The sequence below is a fragment of the Triticum dicoccoides genome, chromosome 2B (assembly GCF_002162155.2).
Source record: "Triticum dicoccoides isolate Atlit2015 ecotype Zavitan chromosome 2B, WEW_v2.0, whole genome shotgun sequence".
NCBI classification, from domain to species: Eukaryota; Viridiplantae; Streptophyta; class Magnoliopsida; order Poales; family Poaceae; genus Triticum; species Triticum dicoccoides.
In genome coordinates, this window is record NC_041383.1 from 13,352,977 (window position 1) to 13,368,102 (window position 15,126).

Sequence of the window (15,126 nt, forward strand, 5' to 3'; positions counted from 1 at the left end):
AATACTTGATTAACATTTTTTTTCAAATGCTTTATGCATTTTTTGTAATATATTTAGGAAGACAAGTAATTCTAGAAAATCAGAAATTAGTTTAGGACAATATGGAGTATCAGAAGAATTTAGGAACATTCGTTAAATCATAATTAATATTTTTTCTTATGAATTATTTATTTTGAACTTTCCAATACTAAACTTTTCCATAACATCTCATTCTCCTCACACATATTTTGTGATTTAGAGCTGCCTTCGGTAGTATAATTAGTTATTATCATGCATATGATATTATATCCACGGTGAATAATATCATTGGTTGGTATTTTAGATGATCTCATTTATTACTTTCTAGAACTTAGACTTGCACCTGATTCATTATCACACGGTATTATGATACTCCTTCCTCCCAGGTTTTTTGGCCCCGCGAGTCAAATCCGTAGGACCGACGAGCAGTATTCGGAGCCAATTGTGGTTGGATGGTTAGAAGGGTAGTGGTAATTCTAGCCCACTAGGGATCAAACCCTACGTTTGACACTTTGGTGTTTCATAAAGGCAGAATATTCCTTCAGTGCGAGGCGACGTATCCGTCGATAGCGAGCCGCTGTGCTAACTTCCTCAATCTACGCCGGCTCACTATTTTGGAGGTGTTCGTAGGGGTAGGTTGTGTGTGCATGCATGTATAGGGTGAGTATATGTATGTGTTTGTGAGTGTCTGCATTTGTACCGTATTTTTAGAAAAATAAGCAAAGTTATTAGGGGTGGTATAGAGGAGATAATCTTGAAGCTAGTTATTCCTGATTTTCTGAAAGCTGCATACCGCCGCATCGTATGCTCAATTGGCATTTTATGAGGTTGCATGATACTACTCTCCGATAGCCAACCGTGGAGGGTCTTATATGTTTCCTAAGATATCATTTTCTTCAATTGTATATTTTCCATCGTTTTTAATGATGGTTTCCCATTTTTCTAGAAAATATTCAATTTGCTGCCAGTGTATGAAACCATCGGGACATCAAAGACCACACAACTTTATATGGTACATGGGGACCAAACGTACTTGGTACTTTTTTTTTTGAATTGTTTGGATTGCTTACCACATTAGTCAGGTCGAGCTTGACTGGTTGTGAAGTTTCACACCAAAACTAAACTCAGCCGATAGTTTTTATATTTCAGTATGATCAATCAATATTTATTGTTGATATTGATAAGAGTAAGGTCGAGATAATTCGGGCAGTTTTTTTTAGAGGGAGAACAAGGGTGCAGTTTAATTTAGGCTTGATCAGAATTCATTTGGTGAGTTAGAAATGTCTTTTTTTTTTCTTTTACGTGCAAAACAGGCAAACTTGTGAAGATTTAGGATGTTACTAATTAGGTGCACATGCATCCGTGACCAGCAACATCGTACTAGTATACACTCGCGTTGGACCTTACAAAACAGGTAAGATTCTCGTGGGCTAGCTTTTTTCGATAAAAAGCGCTTTTATTATCTCAAAATGTAGCATCAAAGTGATACAAAGCATTAAGAGTATCATTCGGCCTCTGCATAATTAGGATGCACACAGCCAAACACCAGTGGTCTGGTAAACAAAAAGATAAAAGACCGACAATTCGGCAACAATAGAGTCCATAGACCGACACTATACGTATGTCGAAAGAGACGGTGGACCGAGTCGGAGATTATGCTGTCATCCATATTGGGTAAATACCTCCGTAGCCACCAGCTCCTACAGCGTACACACCGTCTTGAACAGCGGTTGGTACTCCGCTCGTTGTAACGTACACCACGTATGAAGCGAGTGCGTACAACGGAAAATAGCTTGTCTATCTTTTCAGATCTAATGGCCGGAGTGCTCTCTTCCACACACGGTAAGCAACCAGCGCAACACACGTTGTTTTCCTGCCTCACGCCTCACATGATACATACTACTGCATATGCGACAACATCGTACTGCATAAGCCACCATATGCATTTTGTGTTGTCAAATGAATGACTCCTATTAACTAGGAGGATGAATACAGGACACATCACACACCACCTTGCCTTTTACGGCCACGGTACTTTCTTTTTGAAGCAATTTACATAAGTGTAAAGTACTTTAGATTACTGAAAGTTGCTAACAACCAATCACATCTTGTTATGGAGCAGATTGAACTCGATACTTAGCGCTGTAAATCAAGACCACCAAATGGTGCTAGTTAATCAGCCAGCCAGTATTTGTTGTACAAATTTAGTAGTACAAAACAGAAATCAGAATCAGTACCTACAGATTATTAAGCCTGTATAATAGGCCAGTTCTTTTGGTAGCTTAAAAAATAACCCACCCTCTCCCCAGTTTTTCTCATAAGACGCCTCTCTTGTTCATTGGGGCTTCTAAACTAGGTATGAATAACTAACTTAGAAGTCTCAACAAACTTAGAGCGTGACTTATTTTTTAAGCTGGGGAGAGGCAACTTAATTTTTAAGGGCTCCCATCGTTTAATGTTTCTCACTAGTGAAAGAGTCCAAGTATAACTCTCTGATTTGCCTTCTCTTCTGACCATCCGGCGCACCAAAACCATCCCGGCCTTGGTAAACACAATGTGAGATTCGAGCCAAATTCACGCAAGTCTTGGCAAAAGATCTAGGAAATTGGCAGTGTTTGAATGCATCTTCATTAATCGACTTCCAAGCTTCCATGGTAAGATCTTCCATGGCTTCGCGAGACTCTTGCTCATTGGAGCTGTTTTCTGACATGTGAATAGCTATTGATGATGGTGCATCCCCTCGCTCCAGCTCGGCCTGTTATACATATTTTGACAAAACATAGAAGTAAATATCATAAGACATCTCACATCAATATTCAATTTTGGCGATTGAAATATTACGAGACAAAAAAACCCGGCTATATTGTGCTTACAGAGTGGGTTGCAGAGTCGTTGCAGAGCCGAAGAACTAATGACCCAGACTCAACTAATTTAGGGTAGCTTCCAACTTTTGCAAGAGACATTGGGGTAAGCTTTTCTTCCATGTGGAGCAGGGGAAAGGCATGTTGCAGCAACAGTGGAGCAGAGGATGAAATTGATCCGTTGTCCAGATACTCACGCAATGTTGGTCTGTGGTTTCCATGGTGCCACTTTGCCTCCACCAAGAAAGACTCCGCCATATCTCGCCACTGCAAAATCATGCAGATTTTTTTACGGTTCCTTGTGAAAACAATTTATATCCTATGAGCAGTATATGAACTTACTGCTTTCTGAAGAACATGACGAGCATCGCAACCATGTTGTTCCAACACATTTCCAGCCACCTCAGCGGATGTGTTGTACATCACGGAATAGAGTGCTTGCATGTATTCGGGGAGTCTTTCATTAGGACTTTCTTCCCATCTGAAATTATTTATTAATTTTAGATAATGGAAAAGCTTCATTTAATGTGAAACGAAAGTGTCATATATATGTTACACATGCTAAACATATAGTTACCTTCCAATGGCGTCGGTGAAGAGAACAAGTTCATCTAGAGTTCCATACACATCATAAACATCATCTAAGTGAACTATTAGATTGGCGACTTTAGCAAGCACTTCTCGACATGCTCCATTGTTTGGCTCCCACACAATTCCATTTGCGTAATGGAAGCACTCCATGAGACGATCCCTGGCGAACCCTAATTTTTCACTAAGGGCGGTCCCCTTCCACCACCTAGAATTAATTAGGTCAATTTTAATATCTCAAAAACCCATCAACTATGTGAATTAATTATGGGTCTTATTTAAATGCACATCTCTTCACGCTCAGTTACCTTGCTAGTCTTGCGAGTTCTTCCTGATGCATACTTTGCACATTGTTGAAGTCCGTTGCTGCAAATCTAACGAGCAATGGGTCGGAATTGCTCTCATCTCTAGCATAGTGATCTATGAACCATCTTGCCTCTAGTCTAGGAGACCTCCGGTGCAACGGAAGGTCCAAAGAACGAACTACACCGCGCCGTAAGTGGTAATCCATGGATGGCAAGAGCATTATGAGAGCTTTCTTGGAAAATGTTCTTGCCTCATCCAGTGTTTCCTCGCCTCCGAACGCAAGGTATGAAGCCTCGTAGAGTGAGAGGATTCCATGGACATTGTCGGATCCACGCTTGAGAGTTTCCAGAGATTCTATATATATCGCTACCATGAAACAATGTCAGTTAAGTACATAAGTATATGAAACCGTGCCATACACACAAGACAAAGTTTAAACTATGATTGATTCTCGACCATGCATTTGGTGCAGATATGTTCATTTTCCAAAAAATTAGCCGTAGTTTTAGGTTCCTTTCTTACATCGTCGAAGTGTCTGTTTTCCATATTTCATATTTCAGGAGGTACCTGGAGGGAAGAGGACTGGGAAACCACTCTCCCTGAGCAACCTGAACCTCAAGGCCGCAGAAGCAACATCACTGGCGTCGCAGTCCCAGTTGCACCGGTGAGGCTTGTGGTGGACGGAGCTGAGGATACCGGCAATTTCCTCCTCGAAATGGTAGGCAATGCCGAGCCGTTGCACCGTGTCGACAAGCCCGAGCTTCGCAGCTTGGTGGTCGCCTCGGCTCGCCGCCACCAGCCGCTCCCTCACGCCGGCCTTCAACTTATCGACCTGTGACATCATCCATGCATGCACGGAATAAATTTCCATGAGTAATTCATCTACTTTATGTACTACTTGCCGGTTGAAAATACGATATGCTCAGCTGATAAATGTACTTTATCTGCCTGTCCGCCATTGTTGGGCGAGAGCCGGAGGAGGGAGTCGTAATCCCAGGAGGTGGGAGCGTAGTTGGCAGACCGCCGAGCCGCCGCGGCACAGCGCACCGTTGCCGGCGAGGACGTCGGAAAGCATGTACTCATCGTGGCCATTGTTTGCTGCAATTGCCATGCCATGGTGCGCACTAGTTTGAGAGCTTGGTTAGCACTTCTAAGCTGCAGTAGCCAATAAACTTACTGCTGCTTGCTGTTTGAGAGTAGCCAGAATAGTAGTATGTGCCAATTTATAGGCGAGCTACCCAGCAGCATAGCTGACTCAGCCCGCATGAAAATCGTGGGACATGACGCATATCGAATTTCTAGTACTATTTCTTTTCAGCCACATATTCTTGTGGTGACTATCTGTACCAACATTTCTTCTGGAAGCTATTTTTTTACCCAGATATCCAACGAACGTTAGATTTTTAGGCATGAAAAAAATTAACGTTTTCATGGAAATTTGTGTTCGTTGAGGATGACAAGTTTAGTTGGTGAGCATGACAAGTCCTTCGGATTTCATTTTTCGCCAGAATATAACCATGTTTGCAAACTAATTTTGACATCCTCGCGCCAATATGAATTATTATGAAAAGTGTATGTTTGCCATGGCTAAAATCAGACTTTCTGTTTTTCTAGCAAAATTCTATACAAACCACTGAGAACTTACTAATACTCATTTTCTCAAACCATGGTGGAATTGAAATCATGGTGGAAAATACATAAAGGGACCGCATAAAAGAAGCATGGTAGGGAACGGACCGGCGTGCTCCATCTTCAATTGTCTCTCATCAAATCGCCAACATGAACAGTTCTTCCCCATCCAACTGGTCCAATCGACCTACCCTTGCAATCTGCGGTGGTACCCCAGAAGGCTAGCGACCCTACTCTCCCTGAGCCGTCTCCTCCGACCATCCCTCTATACCGCCACAAGAGCTATTCCTCGCTTATAATCTCTCTTATAGAGAGATGATAGCTTCTCTTGCGTCGAGCGTGGAAGCTCCTCTCGCTGAAGGTGCTTCCCTATGGGCCGGCCCATCAGTGTAGGTTCGCTGCAGCCGCTCGCGCGCTGCAGGTTCGGTCGCCATAGGTTTTCTCCATTTTTTTCTATTTTTCATTTCCTTTTGTTTTTTGTTTGGTTTTATTATTTCTTATTGCTATTATTTTTATCACTATATTTCATTTTTTGTTTTCTTTTGTTTTCTTTGGGTTTTCTTTGTTTCTTTCATGGTTTATCTCGGTTTTCTTTCTTTCTCATTTCCTTCTTTTTTGGTTTTAGTCTATTTCTTGGTTTTCAGTTATCTCTTTTTCTTTGTTTCTTTATAGGTTTTTACTATTTTTCCATTCTTTCTTTTTTGTTCTTTTTTATATGGTTTCTTTTGTTCTTGTACGTCTTTCATGGTTTTCTATTTTTTTTCCTTCTAGATTTTTCATAGACGTCAAGACCATTTTTCTAATACACATTTAAAATTTTTTAAATACAATTTTAACATTTTTAATACGTGGTCAACATTTTTTCTATACATGTTCTTTAACATTTTTCAAATTCTTAGTTGACATTCTTCAAATACATGTTTAACATTGTTTTTAATACATGGTCTATATACATTTAAAACATTTTGAAATGCTTGACTACAACTTTTAAAGACAAAATTAACATTTTTTAATACATGGTCAACATTTTTCTATGCACATTTAATATTATTCAAGTTCTCGATTAAGATTTTATCAAATGCAAGATTAATATGTTCTTAGTGCTTGATCAACATTTTTATATACATTTAACATTGGCAGATGCTTGATTAACATTTTCAAATACAAGCTTAGCACTTTTTAAACAACACAAAATTAACTTTTTTTAATACCAGGTCAACATTGTTTCTATAAAAATTTAACATTTTTTCAAATGCTAGATTAACATATTTCAAATACTTGTTTGACATATTTCAAATTCAATACTATGCATGGATTGTCGTACTATGCACACACGCGAGCCACAGCTAGCTAGCACATGATACACAATTAACTCGGCCTGTTCCATTAGTTCCATTATATGTGGACTCTCGCACGTACGTACACGCGTACGATGTATCGTCGTTGCCTTGACTCGTCTCTTCACCGTCCGGCAACAATCTCGATGGTGACTCGTCTGAAGGACATCACAGTGATAACTGATATGCACAGTTATCGAGTGGACAAGCTAAGGTTGGCCGTCACAACAACTTCAACCGGCTATAGACAAAGCTTCATCTAGCAAACACCCACAGAGGAAAAGCTACAACCAGTAACACAAAATGCTACAACCTTAAATGAAAAAAAAAACTTTAACCAAATGATAGAGAAAGCTTTTCTCACCCCGAGGGTGCTGAAAAACGAAAAAGCTACAACCGTTTAATGGAAAAGCTTCGACGGTAGATAGGAAAAGCTCCAACCGGACAAGATAGAAACCTCCAACCCGAACACTCCGCAACCAGAAAGTTGCAACCGTTGAGAGAGGAAGCTTCAACTGTATATGGAAGAAGCTTCAACCGACAGCTGGGGAAGATGTATCCGGCGGTGACCTGTGCTAGAACCGCGCCTAGCGAAATTGCAATCGGTTGTGAGGTATGCTGGAGCCGTAGCGAATTTTTGTTGGAACCATAGGTCGCCATTGGTCGCTCCCCACAAAATTGCAGGAACTGGTGATGAGTTTTGTTGGGGCCGTAGCATTTTATTGCTGGAACCATGGTGGCCATAGAAGATGTCGGGTGGATGTTTTTGATCACCGGTGGGCAGCGACGACGATGAGCCGGCAGCAGGGGAGGAGGTGCGGGGGATTCGCAAGGGAGAGCCGGCAATGAGTCAGCCGGGGCGCTAGGTGTGGGGGATTCCCAGGGGTGAGGAAGACGACGACTCAGTCTACGCGAGCGCGCTTGATACGAGCGGTATCGAGCGGTTCTGTGAGCTCCGTCTTAGGTAGATCGAACGGCTGACGCTGGACCGGCCGATATGTTCGGCCGGCACGCCGACGCCAAGCGGTTCCCAAAATTTTAGTCGCTTGATGTTTAGCGAATGTGATAAACAAATGGTTCGGGCTAGACTTGAGGCTCACATGCATCCGTGTCAAACAAACAACGAACGTTCCATTTCCGTTGTCGGCTAGCCTCGTACTATGCATGGATTGCCGTTTACTCGTTGAGTTGTCCGTTCTCTTGCACACAGGCGAGCCACAGCTTAGCTAGCACATGATACACAATTAACTGTCGGCGACTATTCAACTCAGAGCGATTGCACGCCATGCACGTACAATATATCGTTGTTGCCTTTGACCCGTCCCTTCACTGTCCGGCGGCAATCTCGATAGTCACTTCTCTGAAGGACATGACAGTGGACATGACAGTGATAACTGATATGCAAAGCTAGCGAGCGGACAAGTTAAGAGCATCTACAACCGGACTTAGCAAATCCGATCCCTCAAATGCCCGCGGGCGCGTCCGGGCGTGTCCGCCGGTCACGCCTTAAAAAATGCATTTCACATCCGGATACCTCAAATTAGAAACCTCAAATCCGTATTATTACATGCAACGTGAAATCTAATTTAAGCGGAGCTCGTCCGGTTGCGGTCCCCGCTCGCCCGGCTCCGCCTTGGCCAAGTCCGGCGGCCGACTGCGCTCCTCTGAGTGTTGATCCGTTCGCCAGCGAGGCACAGTAGGGCATGGACACAAGCCGGTTCACGAGACCCGAGGCGCCGCCGTCTCCCATGCCCTACTCTTCCTCATTGGAGCGTGGAACCCGATCGGTGCCGGTGGATGTCAGATCGATGACGAATCCGTCCGTGGACGAGCCGCCAACGTCTACCACGATGCGGTTGCGTAGCCCGGACTGATGTCCCATACGGGGCGCGAAAGAGTGCGACTCCGTCTCGCCGATGTCCGCCGCCGCCTCCCGTGCCTGGTGCCTTGCATGGCAGGCACACCGTGCCAGCGCCTCGTGGGACGATGGTGTGTCCCGAATATCAGCGCGCCAACGGAGGGGTTGCGTATCCGCCAGCGTGTTCGGACGCCACCGCACGGCCTCCATCAAGGTAGCTACGGCTGGCCTAGTGCCGGATCCATGCGCCATTTGGGCGGACGCAATGGATTTCCGACGGATGGAGTCCTCGCACAACCGTGCACGGGCCTCCTCCCGGACATGGCTGAGCGCAAACCGGACGGTCATCTCCTCCTTGGGGCCGCATCGGATGAGCTCGAGGTCAACAAATCTGAAGCTGAAGGACTTGGATCCGCTGCCCGCCATGCCGGAGACGGCCGGAAGGAGCCGGAGACGAGCTTGGGTGGCGGAGGGGATTGGAGGGAGGGGAGTGAAGTGGCTAGGGTTTGGTCCGATGAGTGGATGGGAAGGAATTTATGTGGGGTCGGGTGGCCAACGTGGGCCGGATCCGATATGGTGGGCGTGCCCGGGCGGCCCCATATCTGCCCCATATTTGGCTGGATATGGGGGTGCCGGTCAGTCTGTGCGTTTGAGGGCCGTTTGAGGGGCACGTCTGGGTCTAAAAATCCTGACCGGACAGTGACCGGGCGGCCTGCCCAGGCGTATGAGGTGGGTTTGAGTCGCCCGAGTGTAGATGCTCTAAGGTTGGCCGTGAGTAGCGATCACTGTTAGAGCGTATACAACCACGCACCCCAAACCGGTCTCAAACGTCAGGACAGATGGTTCGGCCAGTAACCGGTCAGAAAAAACCAACCCAGGCGGGTGCTTCAAATGAGCCTCAAACACCCAGACTGACCGACACCCATCATATCTAGCCCAAATGTAGGATGGATAGATTCCCGCGCACGTCCGGGCACATCTGCCATGTCGGACCCGACATGCTTGCTCCACCATAAATTGCACAAATTCACCCCCTCGACCTACCGGATTCATTTGCTTTTTCCTCTCTTCTTCCTTCTCCGGGACAGACATTTTGCAGCTCCGTCTCCATCCTTGCTCCGTGGCAGTTCTGAGCCTTTGCACCGCTAGCACCTGCACAACAGTCCTCTCTCCCATACACGCCACCGCGGACGCCATCGCCGGACCGATGCCACCACGACACGTTCGGCAACTCTTGTGCACTTCAAATAAATTTGATGTAGGAACTATGTATTTTTGCTACAAAGATTTGTTATTACGTGCAACATTGACATGTATGATGGACGTGTATGAATTTGCATGTATTTAAGAGTCTACAATTGAGGACATTTTTGGATTTGCTGAGCTCACCGATTGATCCGGTGAAGAAGGCATTACCGTTGATGGAGCTGGACGCCACAAAAATGGTACTCCCTCCGTAGCAGTGTATTAGGCATATTAAGAAAATCAAATAATTCCAAAATGCTTAGGCGTGATGCATTAACACCCTACCTAGTTCTCTGTTTCTTGCCACAGTTAAAGGAATCATGGAGCGTGTGTGCCTTTAATGACTTACCACTATCTAGCACAACATGCAATGCTCATTTCTCTACATGCAATGATATTCGTTAGCAAATGAACGTCAAGATCTCCCATTTTCCCTTCCGCCTTGGTTGTTAAGCACAACCTAAGATGTCTAATGCACCGGTACAGAGGGATTGCGAAACGACAGGAGGGGCGGAGCCAGGCTTGAGTCGGGCATCAAGGACTATGACAGCGGTCCAACCGGCCAAGTTTTTAGATTGGATACAATTTCATATAGCTGCCCTCACTTTTTTGGAGGCATTGGATTTTTTGCGCCAAAGGCACAACGGGGCAAACTTGTTTTGCCAGATTTTCAGGTTGAAGGCTTGGAATTTTCTTAAGCTATTTTGTTGGAGTTTAGGTTTGATTTTTCTTTCGAAACTGCCACAAGAAAAGCTCCTGACCCGAATATATATATATATATACTTGAAAATCGCTATAAGAGCAACTTCTCGAACTTCTTTTCAGGAAGTCATTTTCATGATACGTAGGTAAAGTTTTGGCTATCTATCCATTACCTACTAATAAAGGGAATATGTATTCTTGGGCCATCATAATATTTTACAAAACACCCCTTGCTATTTTTTTAAACCACAGTACATCCGCTTTTTTTATTGGCGTGTTTGTCTGTTAGCTTTGATCATATGAAATTGGCATCAAACGAATTTCCATCCTATTCGTTCCTTCTATACCTATTAATAAAGAGAATAGGTATTCTTGGTCCATCATGATATTTTACAAAACACCCCTTCATACCGGTGCCGTTTCGGATTGGAAATGAACACTTCAGTGAAACCAGAATTGGAGGCGAAAGAAACCATCTATAACCATGTATGCATGTCTCGCCAAAATCTCACAGGAAAAAAATACAGTTTTCTCATCTTATGCCGAGAGAGAGAGAGACGCCTTAGAATTGATAGCATTCAAACGCATTGTGATTGTAAGTACTGAGGCCACAGTAGGCGAGGGTTAAAAGAAAGGACGTGGACCTATTAGGGCCTTGCCTCATGGTTATTGGGTTAGGGAATTCTGTTTGTTTTTCTCCCATTGGAATGCACATGCTCTTTTGCTAGTTCTAATAAAGGAAATAAGTATTCGTGGTCGTCATGCTATTTTATAGAAACCACCTGATGTTTTTGGTAATCAACCCGCAATCGATTTTGAAGTCAGATTTTCTCTTTCACGAAAAAATCCCTGATGTTTCTGGTAATCAACCCACAGGCCAGCTTTAAGTCAGATTTTTTCTTTTGTAGGAACCCCTTGATAATTGGGTTAATCAACCCACACTACATACCAAATGCTTTAAAAAATATCCATATCTTTCAAACCCTAACATCATTTTAACATGTTATATGTATGGAATTTGATTAAAAAATATGTAGAATCTGAATATAATGTTATCTTACATGTTAACTATTTAAAAATATATTCTATTTAGGGTGCAACCTTAATCATTATCATATGTATTATATGCATCCCTATCCACACCTAGCTACCGACTAGGGTATACAAGTTTCCTTGTTCACACACCACATGTATGACAAGAAAAAGCTGATGAAGAACAAATCGATATGGGAAGTAAGATATACCCAACGTTCACCGAATTCCATAACATTCAAGTTGCCTTGATGATGTGGTGGATCCAGCATTGCGGCTCGCCAATTTCTATAATCTTTCTTTTTCGCCCTATACTCTTTGGAACACCAATAGTCCACGATCCGCTCCCAACACTCCCTCTTATCGACGCACCATCTCGGAGTAACCTACTTGATCAATTGCATCTCATATACGTCAAAAGGAAATTGAGTGCCAGCCTGTTGAGGAAATAACAAGCATGAATATGCTTTACCTGCATGTACTTGTCCTTCTCAAGACGGAGTCTCCTACCGGCTTTCTTATCAAGACTCTTATAGAGTTGAGTTGCCATATATTTATGGCTAAAGGGCGCGCCTCACGCATCAAATTATGCACAAGCTTCGGGCAATGTCCGTTGACAACCGCTCGTGCCTCCTCCAACTTTCCATCCTCGCATCTATAGAAATCCTGCAAATATAGAGAAAATTAGTTTGGTGCAGTAATTTTCAAACCTTTAAGTCTGAGGTTTCTTATAAAATCTATTTCATTTGTGTGTCCTGTTGAGAACTTAACATACTGTAGTATTATAGTCTACTAGCATTCTGTTGAGAAAAATAAAGTAAAATCTAAATCTAACTTTTCTAGATAGTTTTGCTACTGTAGTACTATAGTCTGCTAGCATTCTGTTAAGAAAAATAATGTAAAATCTAAATCTAAGTTTTCTAGATAGTTTTCCTACTGCTGTAGTATTATAGTCTGCTAGCATTCTATTAAGAAAAATAAAGTAAAATCTAAATCTAAGTTTTATAGATAGTTTTCCTACTGCTGTAGTATTATAGTCTGCTAGCATTCTGTTAAGAAAAATAAAGTAAAAATCTAAATCTAAATTTTCTAGATAGTTTTCCTACTGCTGTAGTATTATGGTCTGCTAGCATTCTGTTAAGAAAAATAAAGTAAAATCAAAATCTGAGTTTTCTCATGGGTGGAATATTGAATTCTCGAGTGCTGCAGATCAACGGCTAGCAGTTTTGCTACTACAAGACGGTGGAGGGGTAGTCCATGTTCAAAAATTGATGTGCTATAGTAGTAGAGATGCAATGTGTGAAGGAAACTTAATGATTACCCAAAGTTCGGCAAAGACCCGCTCGGCTTTGTTGCGAAACTCGATGTTGTTGGCTACCCCAATATCCTCATAGGCTTTGTAGTGGTCCCAGGTCTGTGCTGGCTCCGAAACTTTGCCCTCCCCAGGCAAAGTAACCATGCCAGGGTAATGCTCCTTAATGAGGCTCCCAAGGACGCCGTTCACGTGTCGGTAGTTTCCCCTGCTAGCTCCAGCTTTCTTCCAACCGCTACATAATGAGAAGCCAAAGTTACTAACAATTGTTGCATACATTGACGCTAGAAAATGGGAAGCCAAAGTTAGTTACGTTTATCCACATGGAGCAATACATGGCCTCTGCTCCACAGGAAGCCCTTGTTCCGGGAGGCTTGAGGAACCACGTAGGTACACGGACCGACCCTCCTCAACTTGGATGAAACCAGCATGCTCCTCGTCAGAGGTCGAGGCCTCCTTGTCAGAGGTCGGGACCTCCTCGTCAGAGGCCTCCGATGACAACCGCTCTTCCTCCACCCTCTCAGACACGGGGGAGTGAGACACCGGCTCTTCCTCCACCCTCTCAGACACGTGGGAGTGAGACACCGGCTCGTCCTCCACCCTCTCAGACACGGGGGAGTGAGACACCGGCTCGTCCTCCACCCTCTCATCCTCAGATGATGCCACGGCAGGTGGTGGCGAGGGAGGCCGAACAGGATTTCTCTTAGCATTTGATCCACGTGCACCTCTTCCCCGGCCTTTTCCTCTTCCTCGATGAGCCTGAGGATGAGAGGAAGGCGGAGGATCGGCGATAAAATTGCCAAGCAAAGATCTCGCTAGGGGGAGCGAGGGCTTTTTCCTTTGCGGGCCCACCATGCTTCACTCACCTGCTATGACAAAAAGTAAAGCAATTAGTACAAATACAAGATTATAGTTTAAATAAATAAGCATAAGTTCAAACAATTGTCGCAATGAGAATTACCAATGCAATTGTAGTACAAATACATTATAGTCCAAATAAATAAGCATAAGTTCAAAAAACACACGCAATGAGAATTACTAGGCAATTATAGTACAAAAACTACATTATACTTCAAATAGATAAGCATAAGTTCAAAAATATTACAAATTCAGCATTACAACATGTTTGAGATCGTCATCTGGGTCATGGTAAAGCAACTAGTACAAAATCAACATTACAGTTCAACACTACGACTAAAAATAGTCGGGATCATCTGGATCACAATCCGTCTCTTCTTCAAGGTCAGTTCTAGCCTCATCATCAGTATCATACGTGTCGTCAAGCATGTTGTCCTCATGTTGACCGTCATCGTCACCTTCATCGGCAATGCCTAGACATAACCATTCAAGCATTGAGAGGTCTTCCACGTTCGTAACCTCTTCTTCTTCCTCTTCGACTTCTTCTTCTTCACTGTCAATGTGTACTTCCATGCGTGGGTGGATGTTGAGACGGCCTCTAGGCCCATGTTCTTCTTGGAAGAATTCTCCATCATATGTGTCAGGGTCGATGTGAGGTTGATAATCCTCTTCACTGGGGGAAGGATGTTTACCATGTGGCGGCACATTGTACACGACATCCCAACCCTTAAGGTACTTCTTTTGGCATGCGTACTTGAGATAAAAAACTTGTGTCGCCTGTTGAGCCACAATATAGACATCTTCACATTCTAATTTGCTATCTTGTCGAATTTCGACTTGCCCAATATCATCCCTCCGCCTAACCTTATCTGGATCAAACCAATGGCATTTGAAGAAAATGACTTTCGAAGGATTTGCCCCAAAGTAATGCAGTTCGTATATTTCATCAAGTCTTCCATAATACTCAACTCCATTGCAAATAGACGACACTCCCGTGTTTCTTGATTTTAGAACACCCCGACGTTCCTCGTTCCCATGTGTGCGGAAGCGATACCCATTGATGTCGTATTTATCAAATGTACCAACCTTATAGTCAAACCCATTAGCAACTTGTTTCAACTCTTTGTCCAATATTGACGTACCCTACAAGTTTAAGAGGGAAGGATAGGTGTATTAGTTGCACGTAAGACCAATTTCATGTGTTCCAAGAAGTATACCTTACCTTTTCTCTGAACCAAGAAATGAAACCATAATTGCCGTCTCCTTCACCAGCAAGAAGCTCATAGTCTTCGAGTGAATCACGATCGACCCCTCTATTCGAGAATTGGGCAATGAATTCACTGCCCAATGAGAAATGAGCCGAGTTAAGAGAGAAACATG

The 15,126-nt window shown here is 43.5% G+C and overlaps 1 protein-coding gene across 1 annotated transcript; it reads right to left on the bottom strand.

Annotated features, from left to right (window-relative positions):
* Positions 1-2,288: 2,288 nt before the first annotated feature.
* On the bottom strand, positions 2,289-4,941 carry LOC119366822 (alpha-terpineol synthase, chloroplastic-like). The gene is made up of 7 exons (XM_037632528.1): positions 4,713-4,941; positions 4,341-4,605; positions 3,776-4,127; positions 3,457-3,675; positions 3,222-3,360; positions 2,892-3,146; positions 2,289-2,773 (listed from the first exon to the last, which is right to left on the bottom strand). Exons 1-7 carry the CDS (start codon positions 4,887-4,889, stop codon positions 2,471-2,473), a joined length of 1,710 nt encoding a protein of 569 aa, XP_037488425.1. The 5' UTR covers positions 4,890-4,941; the 3' UTR covers positions 2,289-2,470.
* Positions 4,942-15,126: the final 10,185 nt, after the last annotated feature.